This window comes from Marmota marmota, unplaced genomic scaffold, assembly GCF_001458135.2.
Source record: "Marmota marmota marmota unplaced genomic scaffold, marMar, whole genome shotgun sequence".
In the NCBI taxonomy this organism is placed as follows: domain Eukaryota; kingdom Metazoa; phylum Chordata; class Mammalia; order Rodentia; family Sciuridae; genus Marmota; species Marmota marmota.
The window spans coordinates 5,117,015-5,139,053 of NW_026000138.1; the positions used below are offsets into that span (position 1 = coordinate 5,117,015).

The window sequence follows — 22,039 nt, forward strand, 5'->3', positions numbered from 1 at the left end:
TACTTATCCACATGTCTAGGGGATAAATCCCAAGTAATTGAGTCCTGTGTTCTTTTTGATGACTGCATACTATTCCAAAAGGAAGTCCTTCGTGGCGGACACTTGGCTCATGGCCAGTCTTGTGACAGGGCTGTTGGATAGAACATTGTGCCGATACCTCATGTGGCACACCAGTGGGTTTATCCACAGAATAAATTCCTCTTTGTGAAATTGTTGAGTCAGAGGTCATGAGCGTTTATGGTCTATGAGTGGAAGCTGCCAGAAGATGCGCTCTAGACATCACTGCCACCCCTCCAGAGACGCGGGAGCCTGACTGTTTTCCCACAGCCTCGCCAGCTCCATCTGCCATCAGACATCCTGGTCTTTGTCAATCGGCTGAGAGGTGTTGACAGCTGAGTCAGTATCCCTTTCCAAGAGTGGCTCGGTCTGGCTGGAGATCAGAGCGCCTTTTCCCTCTCTCGCCCAGGAAGAGCCAGGCCAGGCCCCAGCAGCCCCGGAGGGCCTGAGAGCTTCCCGCCTGCCCTCTGCACCTCTGTAGAGGTGGACGGACCAAGGGGCGTCCGGAGGGGCGGCCCAGGTCTCTCAGCCTGGGGGCCTGGGTCTCTGCCTCTGCACTTGATCTCGAGGTGGCCCCTTGAGCACCAGCTCATCAGAGCCCGGCCTCTCTGCAGAGCTCTGGAGGGCATTCCTGGTGGAGTGGCCTTCGCTGGCTGCTAACGGCTGCACAGAAAACAGGACTTCAGGGATCCTGTCGTGGGCCAGGCCGTGATCCCGCCGGTGGACTCCGAGACAATACCTGGGCATGTCAGGTGGGAGGGCGCGATCGTACCCTCTGACGCTACGTCCTCAAACATCAAGGCCACGCTGGGGCTGGGGGTGCAGCTCAGCAGGAGAACTTGGGTTTGGCTCGTGCAAGGCCCTGGCTTCAGTCCTCAGGAAACAAGTCCCACCTTGTGAGGGTCCGGAATTCATCATTGTCTCAGACTTTTACACAGAAGTATTCGTAGCTTTGGTTTTAAATGTGCACCATCTGGCCTTACTGGGCTTCTCTTCCTATGGGACGGCTGTTCTGCAGGAGCGAGTATCAGCTGCCCTCTCTGGCAGGGCACGGCTCTCCGACGGGCCGCACTCCCCACCACCCCTTACTGCCCCTCTCATTGAGACCATGTGTCCCAGAGGGGACTGAGAGGCCAGCTCCATTTTCTGGGAGAAGAAGAAAAAGATTCTGAGGGTCTGAGTCCTCTGAGGCCCAGGAGCCCCGGGCAGAGAGACTTGGGATTTAAGTTCACCGCGTGACTTGACGTCCGGCCCTCGGCCTCGTCCACCCACCACCCAGTGACACTCAGAGCCACAGGCTGTGCCTCTGAGATGCGATTTCCCAGATGCCTCTCAGACACAGGGCAAGAAGGAGGCAGGGACCCAGGGCTCGGCCCTGTTGGAGCCCCAGGTTCAGGGCTGAGGAAACTGCCTGGTTCCCCCCTGATGGGCCCCCCCACAGCCACCAGCTCCAGAACTGTCCCCCAGATGAGCAAATTAATGAAAACCACGGTCCTCGTCCTCTGTCCTGAAGGACGGCCTCCCTTACGCGGCCTTCACTCTACCTAGAATCAGCTTCCCTCCTCCCAGTTCCAATGGTTTCTGCTTTTTAAAAATTGATTGATTTTAAAGCCTCCACAGAGGCTGAGCATTGTTCATAACACCAAGGGGGAGACCCGGCCACTACCTGCTTCTCTCAGTCAGGAAGGGGCAAGAGGCATTTCAGGAGCTTCATGTTTCCCCAGGACCAGGCAGAAAGGAACAGCGTGCCAGTGAAGCAAGGCAGACGCAGGTTAGACAGGAGAAGGAACTTTCTGACTCCTAAGACTGTTAGTTCTCCAAAAGAAAAAAAAAAAAAACAGAGTGGAGTCCATCCCTTTGACCCAAAAGAGATTCCCATCATCTGTGAAGCTCCTGATTGTCTAAAGTCAAGGAGAATCAGACACACAGACACCTCTTTTTAAAAAAACAATCTCAGAAAGCTGAGCTGTTCATGTTTATCCAGGTGTCATGTCTCTTTGCTTGATATCCGTGGTTGATGGAATGAATCTCTTCAGCCCTCACCATGAGTCCTCCCCAAACCTCAGTACGCACAGCCAGGCACAGAAGGAAAGACGGAGGCAGACCCCCCTGTCTTTGAGACCCTCCCAGTCACGTGTAGGGTGACAGAGGCATATACGGTGGCAATGGGTCTTAAAAGAGAGAGGGACACAAAATGTCCTGCGACTTAAACACCTTAGCAGCTACCAGCAAGGATTAGACCCCAAGGAGTGCCTTAGGCCTGGGTTTTGAGGATCAAGTAGGAGTCCGCCCACAAGAGAGAGGAGAAATGCATTATGGGAAGAGGCATGTCCCTGGATGATACAGCCCGGGGCTCCCAGGGGTGCAGCAGGATTTGACCCCAGGCCACGGATCAAAAGCCACTCTACAGGCTCAACCCCAGGCTCAGGACTTCCCGGTCGTCATTCTTATTCTCGTTTTGCTAGTTATTCTGCTGCTCTCATGAGGCAGAGAGGACAAGAGGCACGTTCCTGTTGTACACAGGACACCCTGGGGACCCCCAAACAGAAAGGGACCACCGTTTTGTGACAAATCTGTGACGCACTCCCTTCAAGGTTACGTCACCGTCCTTGTCCATCATCCGAGTCAGTGCTGCAGGCCTCCTAGGGCCGAGCTCTGGGATGTCCAGGCAGAGGGTCAGCAAGGTAGCCGGGGACAGGCAGGAGCTTTGGCAGCCTGGATTCCCAGCCAGCTCCATCACGGGTGACAGAGCCCCTTCGCCTCTCAGACCTGTTTCCTCATCTAAAAAATGGGCGACTGATGATTCAATGAGCCAGTGGACGTGCAGAGGTCCAGCCCAGGGCTGAGCATCCAGGAGGCATTCACTAAAGGTAGCTGGAAAGGAAAGAAAATTTGGGGGGGGGAGGGTACCAGGGATTGAACTCAGGGGGCACTCCACCCCTGAGCCCCATCCCCAGCCCTAATTTGTATTTTATTTAGAGACAGGGTCTCTCTGAGCGGCTTAGGGCCTCACTTTGGCTGAGGCTGGCTTTGAACTCACGATCCTCCTGCCTCAGCCTCCCAAGCCGCTGGGATGACAGGCGTGCGCTACCACGCAGGGCAAGGAATGTGGTCCTGCCCTAGCCATCATCTTTTCATCAAGTATCTGCCTTGACTTCTGGAACCTTCTGCCCCTAAGACAAGCTGCAGACGTAGCCACACGTAGCAGGCACGGCACCGACGTCACCCTCAGAGCCCACCTGGCTGGCTTTAGCAGACCCCACAGGCACCATGCGGGTGACCTCTCAGGGTGCCTGTGGGGTACCCCTTTCCCCAGGCCTCTCTCTAACCTCCTGTGTTTTGATTCCTCCCTATGGAGGGTCCCCAGACCCCAAGCTAAAGTGCCATTCATCTCGCCCCCCACCTGGGCTCAGGCCCACTGCCCCGTGTCTCATCCAGCTCAGGCCAGAGCTGGGCACCCACGTCACTTAATCAAGAGCCCCGCAACAGGTCCTGCCACCCTGGGGGTCGGAGCCCGAGCAGAGCCGGGAAGTGTTTGGGTGCAGCCGGTGTTTCCATGTATTTTATAACTGTTTGTTTTAACAGCTGAGTGTCGAGTCGATTCAATGCAGCCTGTCCCAACCATTATCTGGGCGGGACAGGACGTTCTGGCTGGGAAATCAGGGCTACTCCTCCGCATGCTGTCTGGCCGCCTTGCCCCGGGATCAAAGTGTCTGCCATAAAGGATGACAGGGCCAGAGAGGTCTTTTGCAAATCAACATCCACTGCCAAAACCCCGTCCAGAGACCCTTAGAGAGGTCAGGGGAGACCTTTGCTGAGGATCCCAGAATCTTAAATCTAAAACTGACTGTGCGTTTCCAAGGTTCACATTTAACAGGACGCACAGATCGACGGGATACCATGGGGAGACGCTGCAAGACCGTTGCAGGATGCATTTTTAAAATGGATTTCTAGTGTACTTTTACAGTCTGGTCTGGTGATGGGAATTAAGCTTAGAGTCTGGTCACTTCTGACTGCTGGGGTCTTGCTTGATTTGGAGAAAACATCAACAATCCAGTTCAAAGTCCCCTTCAGCCCGGCACGGTGGTGCACTCCTGTGATCCCAGCGGCTCAGGAGGCTGAGGCAGGAGGCTCGTGAGTTCAAAGCCAGCCTCAGCAACTTAGGGAGGCCCTAAGCAACTCAGTGAGACCCTGTCTCTAAGAAAATACAAACTAGGGCTGGGATTTGGCTCAGTGATATAGTACCCCTGAGTTCAACCCCTGGTAACCCCCCACAAAAAAGACCCTCTTACCCTAGAAGATCCTTGCACCCCCTCCACTCCCGAAGCATGACAGGTCTAATTCCCGAGCACCCCGATTCCCCTCACACTGAAGCACATGGACATGAATTGGGGGGGGGGGTGTCAGAATAAGTCTTCACTCACTTCCTACCAAGTAAATAATGAATCACTTTGGACACAACACCTTGGGCGCATCACAGGGAGATCATACTCCCAGGTCCCAGTAAGTTACAATCTCTAAGTGGCAGGTTTTCATTGCGTGGACCGGTGGGGACCTGCGGCTCCATAGGTCTGCGGGCCTGGGCCCTGAGCTGCCACCGCTTGGCGCCAGGTTCGCTTGCTGCCCTGGAGAACTGCACCCACAGGTGGGCGTGGTGCTGCCCGGAGCCGCAGCAAAGGGCACCGTGTGTGGCTTCTGGCCCCTGGTGTGGGTGGCCTGCTGCCCAGCCCGGCTCCAGCATGCTCCCCTCATTGGGGACAAGCCAAGCAGGGCAGGTTGCCGTGGCCTGTGATGGAGGACGTGGTGGCCGGTGCCAACAGTGTGAGACTCAGAAGGCGCCAGCCTTGAACAGCTTAGGCCTGAGCGTCCCTGTGTGTGCGCCACGGCTGCCCGGGCAGTTACCGCCAGCCGGGCAGCAGACCGCCTCACAGCTGGGGAGGCCAGGACTCCAACGCCAAGGCCGGGTGGGCTGGTCCTCCTGAGGGCCGTGAGCGGGGCTCATTCCAGGCCTCTCGGTGCCTCGCACACCACCTGACGGTCTGCCTGCGCCTGGGTGTCCGTCTCCAATTTCTCTCTTATTCTAAGGACGCTGGTTATTTGGGGATCAAAGACCATCTTAGAGACCTCACTTCAAATGAGGACCTCCATCCAGACCCTCCCTCCAGCCAGGCGCAGGGGAGGGGGGGGACGCACACCTGTCACCCCAGCAACTTGGGAAGTTGAGGCAGGAGGATCGCTATAGGCAAGACCAGCGTCAGCAATAAGCAAGACCCTGTCTCAAAATTTAAAGGACTGGGGACGGGGCTGCCTGGAGGAGCACTTATCTAGCATGTGTAAGCCCTGGGTTCCATCCCCAGGGGGAAAAAAAAGGCCTTATCCCCAAATAAGGTCACATTTGGAATTATTGGGGTTCAGGAGATCAGTGTATGGATTTGGAGGGACACAGCTCCTAGGACGGTCTGAGTCTCACAGATGTCTCCTCCCCTCGTGGTGGCTCCCAGACCTGGGGTCCCCAGGAGACTCGTGCCAGTGATCCCCACTTGGGCACGGCAGGCCCTGGGCCTGTCCCCGGCTCTTCCTGGATCTGGGTTGAGTGTCCACTTCCTGCCGCCCTCCGATCCCCTCGACCCGCGGCCGTTCCCCACCCTGGTGGCCTCTCCGCACTGTTGCCGCAGCTTCTGTGGGGACCTCTCTGCTTCCTGTGGCCCCCACAGCCGTGGACGCCTGGTGTCTGGCTTAACAATGGCTCCTTGTCACAGTTTTCGACTCCGCCATGGTGTGAGAGCAGTCAATAGAAATCAGAATTTGGGTTTCAATTCGGATCGTTTCCTGGGTTCAGATGCATCTGTCCCCAGGCTGAGCAATGACATGGAGCCTCGGCTCCCATAAGCCACTTAGTCCCGAGGCCAGCAACCCACCCTCTGCCGGGTGCTGTGTTGCTGAGCTGGGCGGCTGGATGCAGTCTCTGTTCATATGCTAGTTTCCACTCGGGACGCACTGGTCGGTCATGTCCCCGTGGCTGGTCGTGGAGCACCTGCGTTCCTGACACTGGCTTCCATGTGGTCACTCGCTCAGTTAGGCAGCCTCGGGCTCCTTTGTCCTCCATTCAGTCCAGCCCACAGCCCCGGGCCGAGCATGAAGGATCTCTGCCATTTCAAAGTCCATGCCGACTTTGTATGAGCGCTCGGGCGGAGGCCCCAGAGGACCGCAGGCCAGAGGCTCAGACCACGGGAAAGTGCTGTCTATGGTTCTGGAGCCTTCAAAGTCCGCAGAGCCTGGAGCAGCTCTGTGCCGACTACTGTGCCATCTAATAGGAGGCTCTTGAGCACCCGTGATATGGCCATCCCGTGAGGGACCTGGACTCAATCCCCTGAGTTAGCCAGCCACCACTGTCACCAAATACCCGACCGGGACCTCAAGGAGGAGAAGCGTGTTTGGGCTCACGGCTTCAGAGGTTCAGTCCGTGGCCGGCCGAGCCCATTGCTCTGGTCTAAGGTGGGGCAGACCATCGTGGCGGAAGGGCGTGGGCGGCCAGTGCTACTGCATTCATGTTTGTCTGTGAACATTTCCTGCATCATCACCAGGGCGGCTGGGGGACACCTTTTGTCACTGTCAATCTGATCCATGCAAATCCCCAGCAAGAAGGTTCGTAGGTAGAGACTAGAGGTCCGTGGTCCCCATTGTGCCCTCGCGATCACAGGCGGGGTGAGTGCTGGGGAGCTGTTTACAGCATGCGAAGGTGGCAAGGGGACAATATCCGGGCCGGGGTGCTGTTCTAAAGAAGGTTCAGGAAAGACCTCCGACCCCGCGGCCCGTGAGCCCTCTGCGGGCAGACAGTGCCGCTGGGCTCTCCATGCCGCTAGTTGGCAGACTTTTGCTAGAAGGGACGATTTTTTTAAAAATCCTTGTGTCTTTGTGGACATCCGATCTTGGTCCCCACCTGTAGTTCAAGAGAAGCCATCGACGTGTGGGAATGCATGGATGTGGCAGTGTCCCCACAAAACTCCGGGGACCCTGAAATTGGAACTCGATGTAGCTCTCACGGATCCCAAGACGGGATTCTCATATCCAGCGACATGACTCTTCTTATATTCAATGACCTCAGAGGAGAGTAACCATCCTTGGCTCGTGGGCTGTGCAGAAACAGGCCTCAGGCCCGGTCCAGCCCCAGGCTGCTCCCGGGTGGACGAGCCGGGGTCTAGCCTAAGGGCCGGAGGCCTCCCTGCCTCCTTTGGGCTGAGGCTGTGAGACCTTTTCCTCGGGCTCCTGCCGAGTCCTTAAGCAACCAGGTGTTGACAGAGCCTCCCAACGTCTATGAGCCCAGGGACTCTTGTGCCAATTTAGGAGGAGGTGTCCCGGGAGCCCTGCCCTGTTCCCTCCCAGGACAGCTGGTGTCTCCCACCCCCTGAGGACTTACAGGTGCGAAGCCGCAGCCTGGAGCCCAAATGGGCCCGGTCCCCGACACCGTGACCTCTAAGGACCGCTCGTCTGCATTTTGAACAGGCACTCTCAGGTCCGCACTCAGAGAAGCCATCTGCATCCTGTACTAATGTCCCCACTTGTCCCCTCCTGAGTCATCCAGTATCACTGCTGGCTCATTAAAACATCAAAGCCCCGACTACAGCGGCTACAGCGGCCCTGCCAGAGGGCTCCTAAGGCCTGGTCTCAAGAGTGCGATGCAGCGAGGCCCAGTGGACGGGATGGGGCGGACGCACCCGGGCTGCCGATTCCACGGCTCTTCACGGCTGCTCCTCGCACATCTGGAGCCTCAACAGACGGCCTCCTTGATTAGGGCCTGCTCTCTCCCCCGCCCCCTGGCCACCCCACACCCGCTCCCCCCAGCCGTCTGCCCTCCACCCTCCTGACACAGGCCCAACCCCAACCTCAGCACCCAGTCTGTCACCCCCTCTCTGGGTGACCTTCCATACGGACAAGTAGCTCCCTGCACCCCTCAAAGATGTCAACTCACTCCAAGGAACGCCTTGCTCTAAAGGCCTGCTCTGGTGGGTCACCATCAGTGCAGGGCCGCCGGGAGACACGAGAATGTTCGTTGGTGCTTCATTTGGAGACACAAGCAAAATGACTTAGGGTCCAGCAGGGAAGAAAGTACGAGGAGGGGACAAAGAGAACAAACGCCCCACCCCGTGCTGCCCACTGTGGCTTTAGCACAGTCCGTTTTCTGTTGCTATGGCTGAGTGGCAGAGGCGGGGTATATTATAAAGAAGAGGGGTTTGTTTGGTGCATGATTCTGGAGGCCGGAAGTCCCAGAGTGTGGTGGCAGATCTGCTCAGCATCTGGTCACACCTGCTGGCTCAGCTCTCTCTTATAAAGTCACTAATGCCACCGTGAAGACCTTGCCTCCCTGAGCTCATCCTGGCTTGATTTCTTCCCCGCGGCTCCATATGCAAACACCTCCCAGTCCCAGTGGAGACGGTTCTTCAGTTCCCTCAAGACCCTGCCTGATGCCCCACCTCTGTTCTCTCCTCTAGCCCCCTGCCTCGGGGAGACAGTCCCCCACAAAGAATGGCAGCCCCTCCAAGTGCCCTCGCTTCCTCAAGGTCAAGAACTGGGAGACGGACGTGGTTCTCACCGACACCCTCCACCTGAAGAGCACCCTGGTGAGTTCCCCAGACACTGTCCAGCATCCCCTGGACGGGCTATTTGTCCCTGCTTGAGGACAGCTGATGGATACCCACTCACTTCTCTAAATGCTTTTTATCTGAGCACTTTGTTCCCAAGAGAAGTGAAGGGACGTGGTCAGTCTGACCACCGATGAAGTACCGAGCAAACCCTGCCCTGATTTCACACTGGGTCCTCTAAACTTCTAGATCCTATTTTTTAATAGTGTCAACACACCAACACATTCCTTTAAGTTTGGGTCAGAAAAGGGCCTTTTGGAGAAATGTATCTGTTAGTAACTGCTGTGTAACAAACTGGCCCAAAAATTCAGTGACTGAAAACAACCACTGTTTATTACTTTTGAAAAATCTCCGGATTAGCTGGGTGGTCCAGCCAATCGGAACCGGACACCCTTGATCTTAGTGAGGTTGTATCATGTGCCCTCAGCCACCTGAGGGGACAGCTCAGGGCAGGCTGATCTGGGATGGCCCTGCTGAGGTGACTCTATTGTGCATGTTCTCTCCTTTTCCAGCAAGCCAGCCTGGACTTGCTTGCATGTGGAGGCTGGGCTTGGGCATGGTGCAGGGCCGTTTCTGCCCACTCTGTGGGCCAAAACTAGCCTAGATCCAAGAGATGAGGACATACAGTCCCCTCTTGATGGGGAGCCGCTATCAAACCACACTCCAAAGAGAATTCAGGGAAGGAAAGAATTGGGGTCATTTTTGCAATTAATCTATCAGAGACGTGTCCAAATGAGCTACTGTCCCCTCTGTTAGAATGAGAAAGTATCCTGGGGTCTAGTTCCAGTGATTCAGATTGGTAGTCAAAACACTCCTGATCCCCTAACTGACCTTCCGGAACCTTACATTGTGACTTGCTGTCCCTTACGTTGACTGAGGACCATGTCCAACAATGACAGGAAGCTGGTCGTTGGCGCCAAGGGCCAGGTTAGCTCTGCCCTGAGTACCAGATCCTGGCCCCCAGCCCAGCACCCGCCAATCTCGGGGGAAACCAGGCCATAGCCCAACCTCTCTCTCTCCCTTCCAGGAGACAGGCTGCACGGAGCACATCTGCATGGGCTCCATCATGCTGCCCTCTCAGCACACGCGAAGGCCCGAAGACGTCCGCACCAAGGATCAGCTCTTCCCCCTCGCCAAGGAGTTTATCGATCAGTACTACTCGTCCATTAAGAGGCAAGTGTGGGCAGGGCACCGGGGCGCACACCTGTCATCCCGGTGACTCCGGAGGCCGAGGCAGGAGGATCGTGAGCTCAAAGCCAGCCTCCGCAACTTAGTGAGGCCCTCAGCAACTCAGGGAGATGAGACCCTGTCTCTAAAGGAAATGTTAAAAGGCCAGGGGATGTGGCTCAGTGGTGAGGGCTGGGGACAAGATGTCAGCTGCAGCTTTGCAAACCCCAAGTTCGAGGCCTTAGCCCGCCAGTCACAGGGTGGAAACCTGGTAGCCCACGGGCCAAACCTGGCCCCCAGATGGGCTCTTATTTGACCAGTGAAAGGGTTTCTTAGACTCTGGAGTATTTCTTGCAATTGCACACCTGGAGGGAAACTCCCAGCTGTGGTTTGTGAGCATGCAAAGAAGGGCAAGCTCACAAACACCACAGACAGTAGGAAAGATCACCATTGAAGAACCTTCCAGAAATCACCTTGGCTCCATCCACAGTCCAGACATGGAATCCAGGCTCCATATCCCTTCTCCGAAATGTTCTGCGCCAGACGTATTTTGGGTCTCAGAGTTTTTCAGATTTTAAAATATTTGCATCGACTTTACCAACTGAATACCCCTCATCCGAAAATCTGAACCCCAGGGGCTAAGGTGTCCCTCGGTGGTAGAACTTGTGTGTAGCGGGTGCTGGACGCTGGGTTTCAGCTGGGGACCTGGGTGCTCATTACACTGTTCTGTATACCTGCCTTCTTAGGAGTCTAAAAGTTTCCAAAGTGATTTTTAACTGTCTGAAATTAAAGGCATTCCCAACACTGGAAACTCAGAAGAGCTCCCTTTAAAACTAGGACTTTCCAGTTTGTGTTGAGCAAGACCCGGCAGCCTTGGGTCCCCTCGCCTATCAGGGAGCAGTTGGCTGGGGCACAGTCACGGCTGCCCCCCAAGGACAAGGCTCAACGCAGTCCCCACCCGGCTGGTTTCATCTACACACCCCGCCGAGCCCTCGTGGGCACCTGAGTGTACAGTCTCTGCTTTATGCTCTAACTGTCGCATGCAGCAGTCGACGGGGGACTTCCTGTGGCCCCCAGTGTCCTATCATAGCTCGTCCCTCCCACCCTCCTCTACCTCAGAAGAGGGGGTAATGACGTTGGTTAGCTTTCCGTCCCTGTGACAAAACACCTGAGAGAATCAACTTAAAAGGAGGAAAAGGTTTGTTTGTGCTGATCATTTGAGTCCACGGGGCGCTCGGCCCCTGTTCGGTTGGGCCTGTGGCCAGGCAGCTCATCAGGGTTGGAGAGCAGGAGGAGGAGGCCCCTCGCCTCATGGCACCTGGAAAGAAGGGAGGGAGGGAGGGCGCCCCCCATGACCTCACTTCCTCCCACCAGGCCCCGCCTCCCACAGGTGCCCCACCTCCTAGTAGAGTCCCGGGCTGGCGGGAGACCTTAGGGGGCGCTTCACGCTCCTCTTCTCCCAACTCAGGTTTGGCTCCAAGGCCCACATGGACCGGCTGGAGGAGGTGAACCGGGAGATCGACAGCACCAGCACCTACCAGCTGAGGGACACCGAGCTCATCTACGGGGCCAAGCACGCCTGGCGCAACGCCGCCCGCTGCGTTGGCAGGATCCAGTGGTCCAAGCTGCAGGTGGGAGACCCCTTGGGGACACCTTGGGGAGGGGACGAGAGAAAGAGGGCAGGTGGAGCTTTGGAAAGGCCCCCGTTGGCCCTAGTGACCTATCACCTGGTGGTCACAGGGCCCACACTCCCAGGTCACAGCCGCATCCTGACTAGAGCCATGTCCCCTGGGCACCCCGGCTGACCACAGACCCCACCACTCCCTTCAGCCTCCCGCCCACCTCCCTTACTGACCTTCTCCACATCCCCCCTGATGGGTCCGTTTCTGTCCCGCTGACCCGATTGGATTCTAGGGAAGATCTCCTCGTGGGCAGTAGATTCGTTATCAAGGTCGGGGTTTAGAGTTTGATTTTTGTTTATTTCGTTTTTTAATCCCTCAGTCCTGGTCCCTAACAGAAAACGTAGCCATCTCATTGAAACGCCCCCTGTATTGAGTGTCCCCTTCGTCACATTCGCTTGCACTCTGGGAGACTTTTCCTAGTCTGATTGACGTTGCTTATGAGCATAGAAGAAAGAAAACATAAAAGTTTGCCTGGGACTCAGAATGAGGTGCCTGCCACTCCAGAGAGGGGGCCCTTGGGTGGGCTCTGGGAAAGAGGGAGACGGCCGTCAGTCCCACCCGGCATCTCTCCCAGGTGTTCGATGCGCGCGACTGCACCACGGCTCACGGGATGTTCAACTACATCTGCAACCACGTCAAGTACGCCACCAACAAGGGCAACCTCAGGTGAGGGACCTGCTGGGGGGGAGGGGGCCTCATGTCCCCACGGCGTGGAGTCGGCCACACTGAGACAGATGTGCAGCCCTTCCTTGCCCACACCACGTGTCCCTTCTCCTCTGGGGCAGTAGTATCCCCTGGGGTTTGCAAAACTGCCACCACGAACGTCCCACTCAGCCCTCCCCAGGAGGAGCCTGAGAAAGGACGTTGGATCTGGGATCCGCACACAGCACCAGCCTCACACCCGCTCACGGGCTGTGACTCTGGTGTCGCTAAACACGACTCTGTATGTACATCACACAACGCGCTGGGTCTGCTGCTCAGGGATGCGCCACGCGCGGGAGGGAGGAGTGACTCATCCTGGGCTCCTCTCCGCCGCGGCCCTGAGAGACGTTTTGCTCAGAGATTCTGAGGAGCGCTGAGACCCTGTGTGGTTTTCACCTGGCCTCCCGCGCACCCCAACTTTCATACCGAAAGGAGACGCCCCACTCCTGCAGTATAATAATGGGGCCCTCTTTTGCATAAAGGGGGGAGGACCTCAAGGTGAGCTCAGAGAGCAGCAAAGCGGTGGCCGTTGCCAGGGTCAGCAGGGCCCAGGCTCCTGCAGGAGGAGATCCACCAGCCACGGGGGGACCTGAGATCCCTGTGTTGACAGGAGAACCCAGGGCAGGGTCCCCGCGGCCAGGAATCAGTTCCCTTGATGGAACAGGGGACTCCAGGCAGCGGGAAGAGCTCGGGGCAGAGGATATCATGGGGCACGGGTGGAAAAGTCATCCTGCTTCAAGTCTACGTTTTTCTTCTTCCGTCCTTCCCCTGTGCCAAGGAGCAAAGCCCCGTCCTGTGGCACCCTTCACCCTTGGGTAACCGTGGGCTCATCCCGCCACACAGCGGGCCCTGCACTGAGATGAGTTTTGCAAAAGGGACTCAGAGTAGGTCTCAAATCTGCCTCCCCGATGACAGGGTTAGAGGACCTCGGTGGCTGAGGTGTGCAGAAAGGGGATCGGAGAGTAATGAGGAGCAGGAGGAGCAGGTGGAGAGGGTTCACACAGGTGTGTCCTAGGTTTCAAAGGAAGGCTGGTTGTCCGGTTGGTGGCGCACGCTAATCCCAGCACCTCTGGAGGCTGAGGCAGGAGGATCGTGAGTTCAAAGCCAGCCTCAGCAACTCAGGGAGGCCCTAAGCAACTCAGTGAGACCCTGTCTCTAAATAAAATACAAAATAGGGCCGGGGATGTGGCTTGGTATTGGTCAAGTGCCCCTGAGGTCAATCCCAGTACCCAAAAAAGGGAAGGCTGGTGGTAGAAGAACAGAACCTAGAATCCCTATGTGCTGTGACTCGGGGGTCCCACGGCTCCCTGGAGATGGCGTGTGCAGAACTCCCCGGAGGACTGGCCGACGTCAGGACTCTTGTGCCCTGGAGACAGGGACCCAGAGCCCCTGGCTCTGAACCCATCCTCCTGCCCCCCACCTCCACTGGCCTCCACCCTCCGCACACCAGGGGCTCCAGTGTCCCCTCCTTCCAACAGCTAGTCCATTGACCCTGGGGACCTGACACAGACGTGATCCACCCTGAGCCTGTTGGTCTGGGCAGCACTGTTTCGAGTGTGTCCCCAGAGCACATGGCTCCCCCTGACACCGGCTCTCCTCCCCTGGCCCCACAGGTCGGCCATCACCATCTTCCCTCAGAGGACGGACGGCAAGCACGACTTCCGCGTGTGGAACTCGCAGCTCATCCGCTACGCCGGCTACAAACAGCCCGACGGCTCCACCCTGGGGGACCCGGCCAACGTGGAGTTCACAGAGGTGCGAGCACGGTGTCCCCACCCACCCACCCACCCGTCCACCCGGGCTCAGGGCCCCGAGCTTTCTTTTCTGGTTTGATGGGCAGCCTTTGGGACACAGGGTGCCCTTCTTCAGACTGGCCGCTGCCCTCCGTCCCCGTCCTCCGGCTCTTTCACGGTTGGGCATTGGGTCACCTTGGTGTCACGTCCTCACCCCCAGCCCCCTGGCAGAAACTGTGGTCCCATTTCACAGGTGGGCGCAGGGAGCAGTTATCCAAGGGAGCCAAATAGGTCAGGGGAAGGCGGGGACCGCAGGGCAAAGCTCGTCCCACCAGGAGGAGAGACGCCGGCAGAGGAAGCCCGTCGGGGCACCTTGGCAGGGTCGAGTGATGTCTCCGACTCGAGGCACCACTCACGTTTCTGCCACTGTTGGTCACAATTTTGACTCTGCTGGGCACCAGCCTATAAAAGCCACCAGGAGAGCCACCACCACCCGTCCCCACCCATTCCAAACACAGGGGGCTGGGTGCCTGGTGCACACCTGTCATCCCAGCGGCTCCGGAGGCTCAGGCAGGGGGATTGTGAGTTCAAAGCCAGCCTCAGCCACTCGGCGAGGCCCTGAGCAACTTTTCAAGAACGTGTCTCTAAATGAAAAACAAAATGGGCTGGGGAGGTGGCTCAGTGGATGAGTGCCCCTGAGCTCAATGTCCAGTACCACAAAAATAATAATAATGATAATAATAATCAGTGGAAAAGAGCTCACTGATGGCTCTTGTGTTGGTTGGGGACGTGGCCGAGGGGCAGATATCTGCCTGGCAGAATCCCCGGCACCACAAACATCACAAACAGGTGGGAGCCTGACTATTTAAAGTTTCAATATTTTGTTCAAAATATATGCATTGATTCCAGATTGAAACGATAATGATGGAGGTACGGCAAGCTACTGTGTTCATAAAAAACTAGCAACCTTACTGGATAAATATATGTTTGATTTTAACATTAACGTTTCAACATGAGTATTAATATTCTAGCGATTTAAATACCTTCGCTTTAACCATTTATCATGGATCAGTTAGTGTTGATCTTTAGTGTGTCTCGTTGTTACATAGTACCTCTATTCGATATGATTTAGACGAAAGTTAGCAATTTCATTTTACTCTCAAATGGATCACTTAGAATAGATGGATACTTTAATACATGAAGAATATTCACATAAAGTGCTTGCATTCAAATAAATATGTGAATAAAATGGTTTTCACCCCTTTTTTAATGTAGCTGCTAGAGTTAGTCACTCATGTGGCTCACATCAAATATCTATAGGGCAGCTGCCCTAAAAAAAGTGTGTTCTAGACGGTGATTCTTCACCACAGGGAGCAGACCTTCTTTGCATCTTGAGGCCTCTAAGGTCACGTGACAGACCCCTGACAGAGCCAGCCCAGGACAGACGCCAGGATTGGCCAGCTCTTCCCTTCCCCTCTGGGAGCCCCCAGGGGGCACAGAGGACCCTGGAGATGTAAAGCTCCCTGTTGGAGCAGAGGCTTGCCCTGTGTCCTGGGGGGCCACAAGGCAAGGCCAGGGGGACCCTCTGTCCCGTGGCAGTGCCCTCTGGGGACTCGCGTTGGGGTCTCTGCTCAGCCCTCAGCCCCCTCCCCCCCATCGGGCTGGAGGGCGCAAGGCGGCGAGCTGACCGAGGGGTCTGTTTGCAGATCTGCATCCAGCAAGGCTGGAAGCCCCCGCGGGGACGCTTCGACGTGCTGCCCCTCCTGCTGCAGGCCAACGGCAATGACCCCGAGCTTTTCCAGATCCCGCCCGAGCTGGTGCTGGAAGTGCCCATCAGGCACCCCAAGTAAGAGGGCTGGCGTGGGGGGTGGGGGGTCCCCGGGCCCCTCTCCGCCCAGCCTTAGTCCCCTGGCTCCCTCTGCAACCCAGACAGGGGTTCCCAGGGGGCTTGGTTCCTCCCCGTGGGCTTGGGCAACGTGGGTGCCCTCGGGGGCCATCCTGAGAACAGCCAACCGTGGGAAGTGGACCCAGGGAAGGTCAAGTTCAAAGGGCACCTGGTGCTGGGAGGAGCATTTGCACTTGGAGAGGGAAGAAATTCCACCCCAGGCACCAGGCTCAGGGAGAGGACCAAGGGAGGTCGATAAAAAACTCAATACGTAAATGTCGTGTGTTTCAGAGATCTAACTCAACTCTTTTTTGGTTTATTTTTTTGTTTTTTAAATCCACAAAGAGCCACAGACCAACATTTTAAATAAAAGCAGGATTCAGCTCAGAATTGAGATTAGGGTGACACAAGCAAGGGGGGTCACACAGGGAGGGGTGGGAGCCTGTCTATTTAAAATTTCAATATTTTATTCAAAATATATACATAGATGGGCAGCACTAAATTATGTTTTTAATTGCTGATGTCGATTGCTGAGTCTGTTGGGGTCCCCTTAGATTTTGCACCCTAGAGGAGTGCCTCATTTGTGTTCCCTTCCTCCTGGCCCCAGACAGGAGGCCCGGGTCACAAGGCTCCGGGTGCCGCCTGCTCTCTGGGAGCACCCCCAGCCTCCTGGATCCGCTCAGTGACTCAGGCCACATCGTTCCCACTCCAGTCAGGCACCCCGCTGGCCTTTGGGGCTGACTTGGTCCCTGCCTCGGTGGTTTTACCTTCTCAAAGAGGAGAAGATCTCACAAACACAACTACTTCATGCTTCTAGGCCTTATAAAATGACTTAATTCCAGTAAAATGCGGCAGTAGGAATTTTATGATGCCCAGAAGTGTGAAGCCACATGGACCCAATAGGACATCAGAGAAGGTTTCCCTGGAGTGAGCAGCATTTTAGCTGAGAATTAAGCATAGGGAGGAGCTGGGAGCACAGATGAAAGAGAGAGGATCCCCAGGAAGAAGGAGCCAGCCGCCTGTGCAAAGGCCCTGGGGTAGAAAGGCGCACCGTGGGTTGCAGCAGAGTGATTTCTCCACACTTTCTCCTGGACTCACTCTTAGTGTAGGTTTGGAAGACCCATGGGCGCCGAGGGCAGTGGTTCCCAGACCTGGGCTGTCTTGCCGTCTGCAGGTTTGACTGGTTCAAGGACCTGGGCCTCAAATGGTACGGCCTCCCCGCTGTGTCCAACATGCTTCTGGAGATTGGTGGCCTGGAGTTCAGCGCCTGTCCCTTCAGCGGCTGGTACATGGGCACGGAGATCGGTGTCCGCGACTACTGTGACAACTCCCGCTACAACATCCTGGAGGTAAGGTCCCTCGGTGGTCCCCGGGGCAGGACACCCAAGGCAGAGGTTTGGAGCCTAGAAACTGGAAGGAGTCCGAATAGAACCACAATCGGGTGAACTTCTGGAAGCCTCCGTGTGTCTTTACCAGGGATGGGAGCAACAGCCAACACACAGCACGGACCCCACGCTAACACTGCTTAAGCACCTTGTGTATACAGTCAACACCCGCTACCCCCGCTGCCCCGTGTCTGTCGGGGATTCATCCAGGAAACCCCACCGAAGCCCAGGTCCTTTATATAAAAGGCCCAGTATGTGCCTATGACCTACACACCCCCGGCATGCTCAGATCATCTCGAGGTGACTTCTGATACCTCCTACAGTGCTAAACCGAAGGGTTCAGAGGATGAATCATGACAGGGAAGACATGTCTTGGACACGTTCTCTACAGGTGCAAGCTTCTTCCCAAATGTTTTCCTTGGAAGGTTGTTTGAATCTGCATAGACAGAAACCGCGGCTCTGGCTGCAGGTGGGCGTGCGGTGCGCGGGGGCTTGTGTGTTCAGGTGACTAGTCTCTTTCCTTCAAGGTAACAGCTGTGACATTCTCCAAGTTACTGTTTCTATCAGTGGCTTGGAACCCACCAGCTGTAGCACATTCTCATTTAACCCTCACCTTAACCTTAACGTATGATAATCCCCTTAAGGTGGAGAAAATGAGGACTTCCAGAGGGATTAAGTGACAATCTCAAGGTCATGCAGCAAAGGAGGGTAGCATTTCTCCACAGAGGGTCTGATTCTGTCCCCCCCCCCACCCACTGAGTCCTCCTGGAGTTCCCGGGGCTATGTTTTGTCAGCCAACGTCCCTTCAGTGGTTGGCCTCATTTCAAAAGAAGATATGGGGGAACAGAGAAGTTAAGTTCTGGCCCTATGTCACACAGCAAATAAGGCACAGAATCATGAGTAGAACTCAGAACCAAGCATTAGGGTTCTGTTGTTTAAATCCATGGGTTCAGGGGGTCCTCGGTCTTGCTGCATCTTGGAGTTTACCCTGGGGGCTTTATGATGCCCAAGTCCCCCTCCCCAGAACCCTGATGTTATTGATCTGGTCAGGACCCCAGGCTTCAGCATTTTGTAACATTTTTTAACTTCCTCAGAAGGTTCTACTGGGTAGCACCCATCTGTACAACCTTCTGACAGGAAAGGGGGAAATATTTCGGGTAATTTCCATACATATGGCTCAAGTTGCATTGGGGGATTTTTATTTTTTTTAAGTCATATAAGTTTTTTTTCTTTTTTTTTCTCTGCAACTAATTGTTCTTGTTTAATTTTTTTAAAAATGCTGTAGAATGCCAGGCACATACTTCTGCCATCCCAGCAGCTCGTGAGGCTGAGGCAGGAGGATCGTGAGTTCAAAGCCAGCCTCAGCAACTTAGCGAGGCCCTAAGCAACTCAGGGAGACCCTGTCTCTAAAGAAAATATTAAAAAGGGCTGGGGACGGGGCTCCGTGGTTAAGCGCCCCCGACTTCCATCTTTGGTACTAAAAACAATGCTGTAGATAGCAGGAGCCGCCTGACTGCCCACACGACGCTTGGCTCTTTCCTAAACCAGCTCGAGTTTTACATGTATCTGTGCAAAGCAGCAGCTAATGGTTGGCTCTCTGCAAACGCGTCCCTGCTCCAGACCCCAGCAGAACCTAAGGCCCGGCCTCCGGGAGTGCATCACCAAGTTCTCATTCCGCTCTCTGAGTGCGTGTCCCTCGCAAGGAGTCGTCACGGGTAGCTAGACGAGCCTGTCACCCGCCCCAGCCCTCAGTTCCAGCTGCCGTTGTGTACAGACGGTGACAGTTGGGTGGGAAGTGACTTCCCCAGTCCTTAGAGATTGCTGCCTTGCAGCCCTGTAATGAGACCTGGGCTCCGCCAGGGACCGGCATGACGGGAGGTGAGCAGCTCAGCCTTAATTAACGAGCCTGCTGCCGGCTCTTCCCTGCCCGCTCCGGAGCCGGTGTCTCCCGACTGTCACCCATTCTCTTTCCCAAGTAACTTGACACAGGTGTCAGCTGATGAGGAGGCAGCTCCCAGGTCTCGGGTATCGGGCGTCCCCCGAGCTCTCCCTCCACGGCCTCCTGGCTCCGTGGACTGTGGACAAGGGCAGACAGGGTTCTGGGCCTCAGTTTCCCTCATCTGTCAGAGCCCAGCAGGTGTCCCTCTGAACTCACAGCCCACCGTCTCGAGTCTAAGTAGTGACCGCTGCAGAGTGGAACAGAACGAGGGGATTCTCCTCCGAGGAAACAGTCACTCCTAAATCCATCGGAAGACCACCCTCGGATTTGAAATAAAATCCTGGCTTCCTGGCACGCCCTCCAGGGTCCCACGGCATCCAGCCCTGCTTCTCTCTCCCACCAGCCCCCACCCCCTGCAGCTCACCATCCTGCAAGCACACGGGTCCTCCTCCTGCTTCTCAGGGGACCCAAGCCCGATTCCCACCCCAGGGCCTTTGCTCTTGCTCTTCTCACTCGCAAGTCCCCGCCCCTGGTCTGCGGACGTCTTGCTTCTTCTCATCATCTCCTCCTCCCATTTCCTTTCTCTTATTTCCTTCCTAGGAATTAACACTGATCATAAAATGAGCTCTCTCCCCACTCTATGGGCCTGTCAGCTTCATGACTCAAGGCCTCCTTCATGTCCAGTAGATTCTCAATTAAATAAAAAAACACACGACCACTTTTTCAGGAGTGGGTCCATGAGTGACCTGCGCATGAGCTGGTTAGTCCAGGGACCCGCGGTGAGGGGACCCGCCCTCCTTCATTCTGAAGCACCGAGGGGCCCCAGCCTGTGAGTGGGTTTTGTCCCCCTTCAGGAAGTAGCCAAGAAGATGAACCTGGACATGAGGAAGACGTCATCCCTGTGGAAGGACCAGGCGCTGGTGGAGATCAACATCGCCGTCCTCTACAGCTTTCAGGTAGCCCCTGCCTCACGGGCGCCAGAACCTTCAGAACCTTGGTGCTGAGGGTCGAGAAACCTGGCTACCAAAACCCACCTGGGCGGGGTTCTGTCCACCAGCATGACCTCCTTCCTGTCCGCCTGCCTCCCCTGCTTGTGGGTCCTGGGTGGGGACCCTGTGAGGAAAAGAATACTCGGTGGGGAGGGAGGTCACCACCTATTGCTCACGATGCTTCGGAATTGCCGCGAGGAGCTGGCAAGATGACCAACCCCTGTCATCCCCGCGGCTCAGGAGGCTGAGGCAGGAGGATCACGAGTTCAAGGCCAGCCTCAGCCACTCAGCAAGGCCCCGTCTCTAAATGAAAGATTTTTTACAAAGGGCTGGGGATGCCGCTCAGTGCTTCAGCACCCCTGGATTCCAGCCCCAGTGCCCCCCCTTAAAAAAGTTGTGATGACAGGTGTCCTCTGTTCCTGTCCTGTCCTAGGGACTCCGATGACCACATAACAAGTGATAGCCTCACTATCAGAGCCTTGTGGGCCCCCCGGAAAGGGTGTGAACGGAGTTAAGTCCTTGGGTTCTTGGTCCCCGGTTTGAAGAATTGGCCCAGGGTGAGAGCCAAGGTGACAGGGTTCCCGGAGTGGACGGGCCCCAGAGAGGGGCGCCCGCTGTCTCGGGGTTCTTCAGGGGTACCTGGTGGCCCTGCGCAGGTGGGCCCAGGGAGGCCGGTGTGGACGGAGTCAGCGCTCCACGCTCTGCGTGTAATAAGCCGATGGCACGTGAACGGTCCCCACCATGTTACGAGGTTAAGAGGACAGGTCCCTCCTCGGGGTCGGACACGTCCGTGGGGTTGACTCTGTGGCCCGCCCTTGCTGGGGTGGGGGCGAGGTAACCAAGGAAGGGTGGCTGCCCTTGGAGCTGCAGGGGACAGGACAGGTGTTCCCAGGAAGCCGTGTGGTGACAGCCCCCAGGGGGTCAGTCCCCCAGACCCCGTGTGTCCTTCCAGGTTGGCGTGAGGTGCCCTTCTCTTGGCCACCCAGGGGAGATACCTCCACCTGCCTCCATACTGGGGTAGGAGGACTGGACACTCCCTGTCTGAACCTCGACGTGTGGAGACCACAGAGCGGACACTTGGTCACGAACACAAAATCACATTTTGAAACTGACCCGTGATGACCCAGGGCAGGGACAGGATCTGGGGTTCTCTGGTTTTTGCAAAGCAGGTCCAGAGACCAGAGGACGGTCTCTAGAATCAAGGCCAGCTCTGCCCTCGGGGGCTTCCCACCAAGGCTGGATAGGTGGGTGGGAACTGGAAGTCACATGTCGGGGACAGAGAGGGGGCCCAGGGACCAACGGCTCCGAGAACAGAGAAGTCGCGGAGGGTGAGGGCTCGGGAGCTGTTGAGACGACCGCCCGGCTCGGATCCCTGGGGACCCGGGACAACGACAGGCAGGCTGGGGACAGCACGGACGGACTGAGCTGACCAATCAGAAAAGCGCAGAGGGGACAAGGTACTGTGGGCGGAGAGGGGAGCGTCACCTGGACGTCCATTCCCCACCTGGGAGGGGCTTACCTGGGTGACGTTTTATCCACTCGTTTTAGGACGTAAGACTTTGTATGTTAAGAGGGTTTTACGTCCCCACGCTCACGGGAGAAGTGGGATGGGGAACAGAATATTAAACCAATGAACAGGAAAAGAAAATTGTTGGAGTCTAGTCACTGCCTGAGGTTCCTCCCCCTTCTTAAAAAGCAGGGAAAGATATGAAAGACATGGGCACCAACAGAGACTTTCTCCTGGGTGTGATTACCAGTGAGAGAAATGCAGAGAGTCACCGGCTCCCCTCACACTGCTTAGAATCATCTCCAGGACCACCATTTGTTTGCTTTCTTTTCTTTAAATTTTTATTTTGGGGGG

General features: G+C 56.1%; 1 protein-coding gene across 1 annotated transcript in view; it reads left to right on the top strand.

Annotated features, from left to right (window-relative positions):
* Positions 1–22,039, top strand: part of Nos1 (nitric oxide synthase 1) — a 96,528-nt gene that overhangs the window by 36,134 nt on the left and 38,355 nt on the right. Inside the window, 8 exon segments of the mRNA XM_048785651.1 lie at positions 8,547–8,675; positions 9,724–9,869; positions 11,332–11,494; positions 12,120–12,211; positions 13,861–14,002; positions 15,687–15,826; positions 17,040–17,214; positions 20,044–20,145. Coding sequence (XP_048641608.1) covers positions 8,547–8,675; positions 9,724–9,869; positions 11,332–11,494; positions 12,120–12,211; positions 13,861–14,002; positions 15,687–15,826; positions 17,040–17,214; positions 20,044–20,145 — 1,089 coding nt within the window.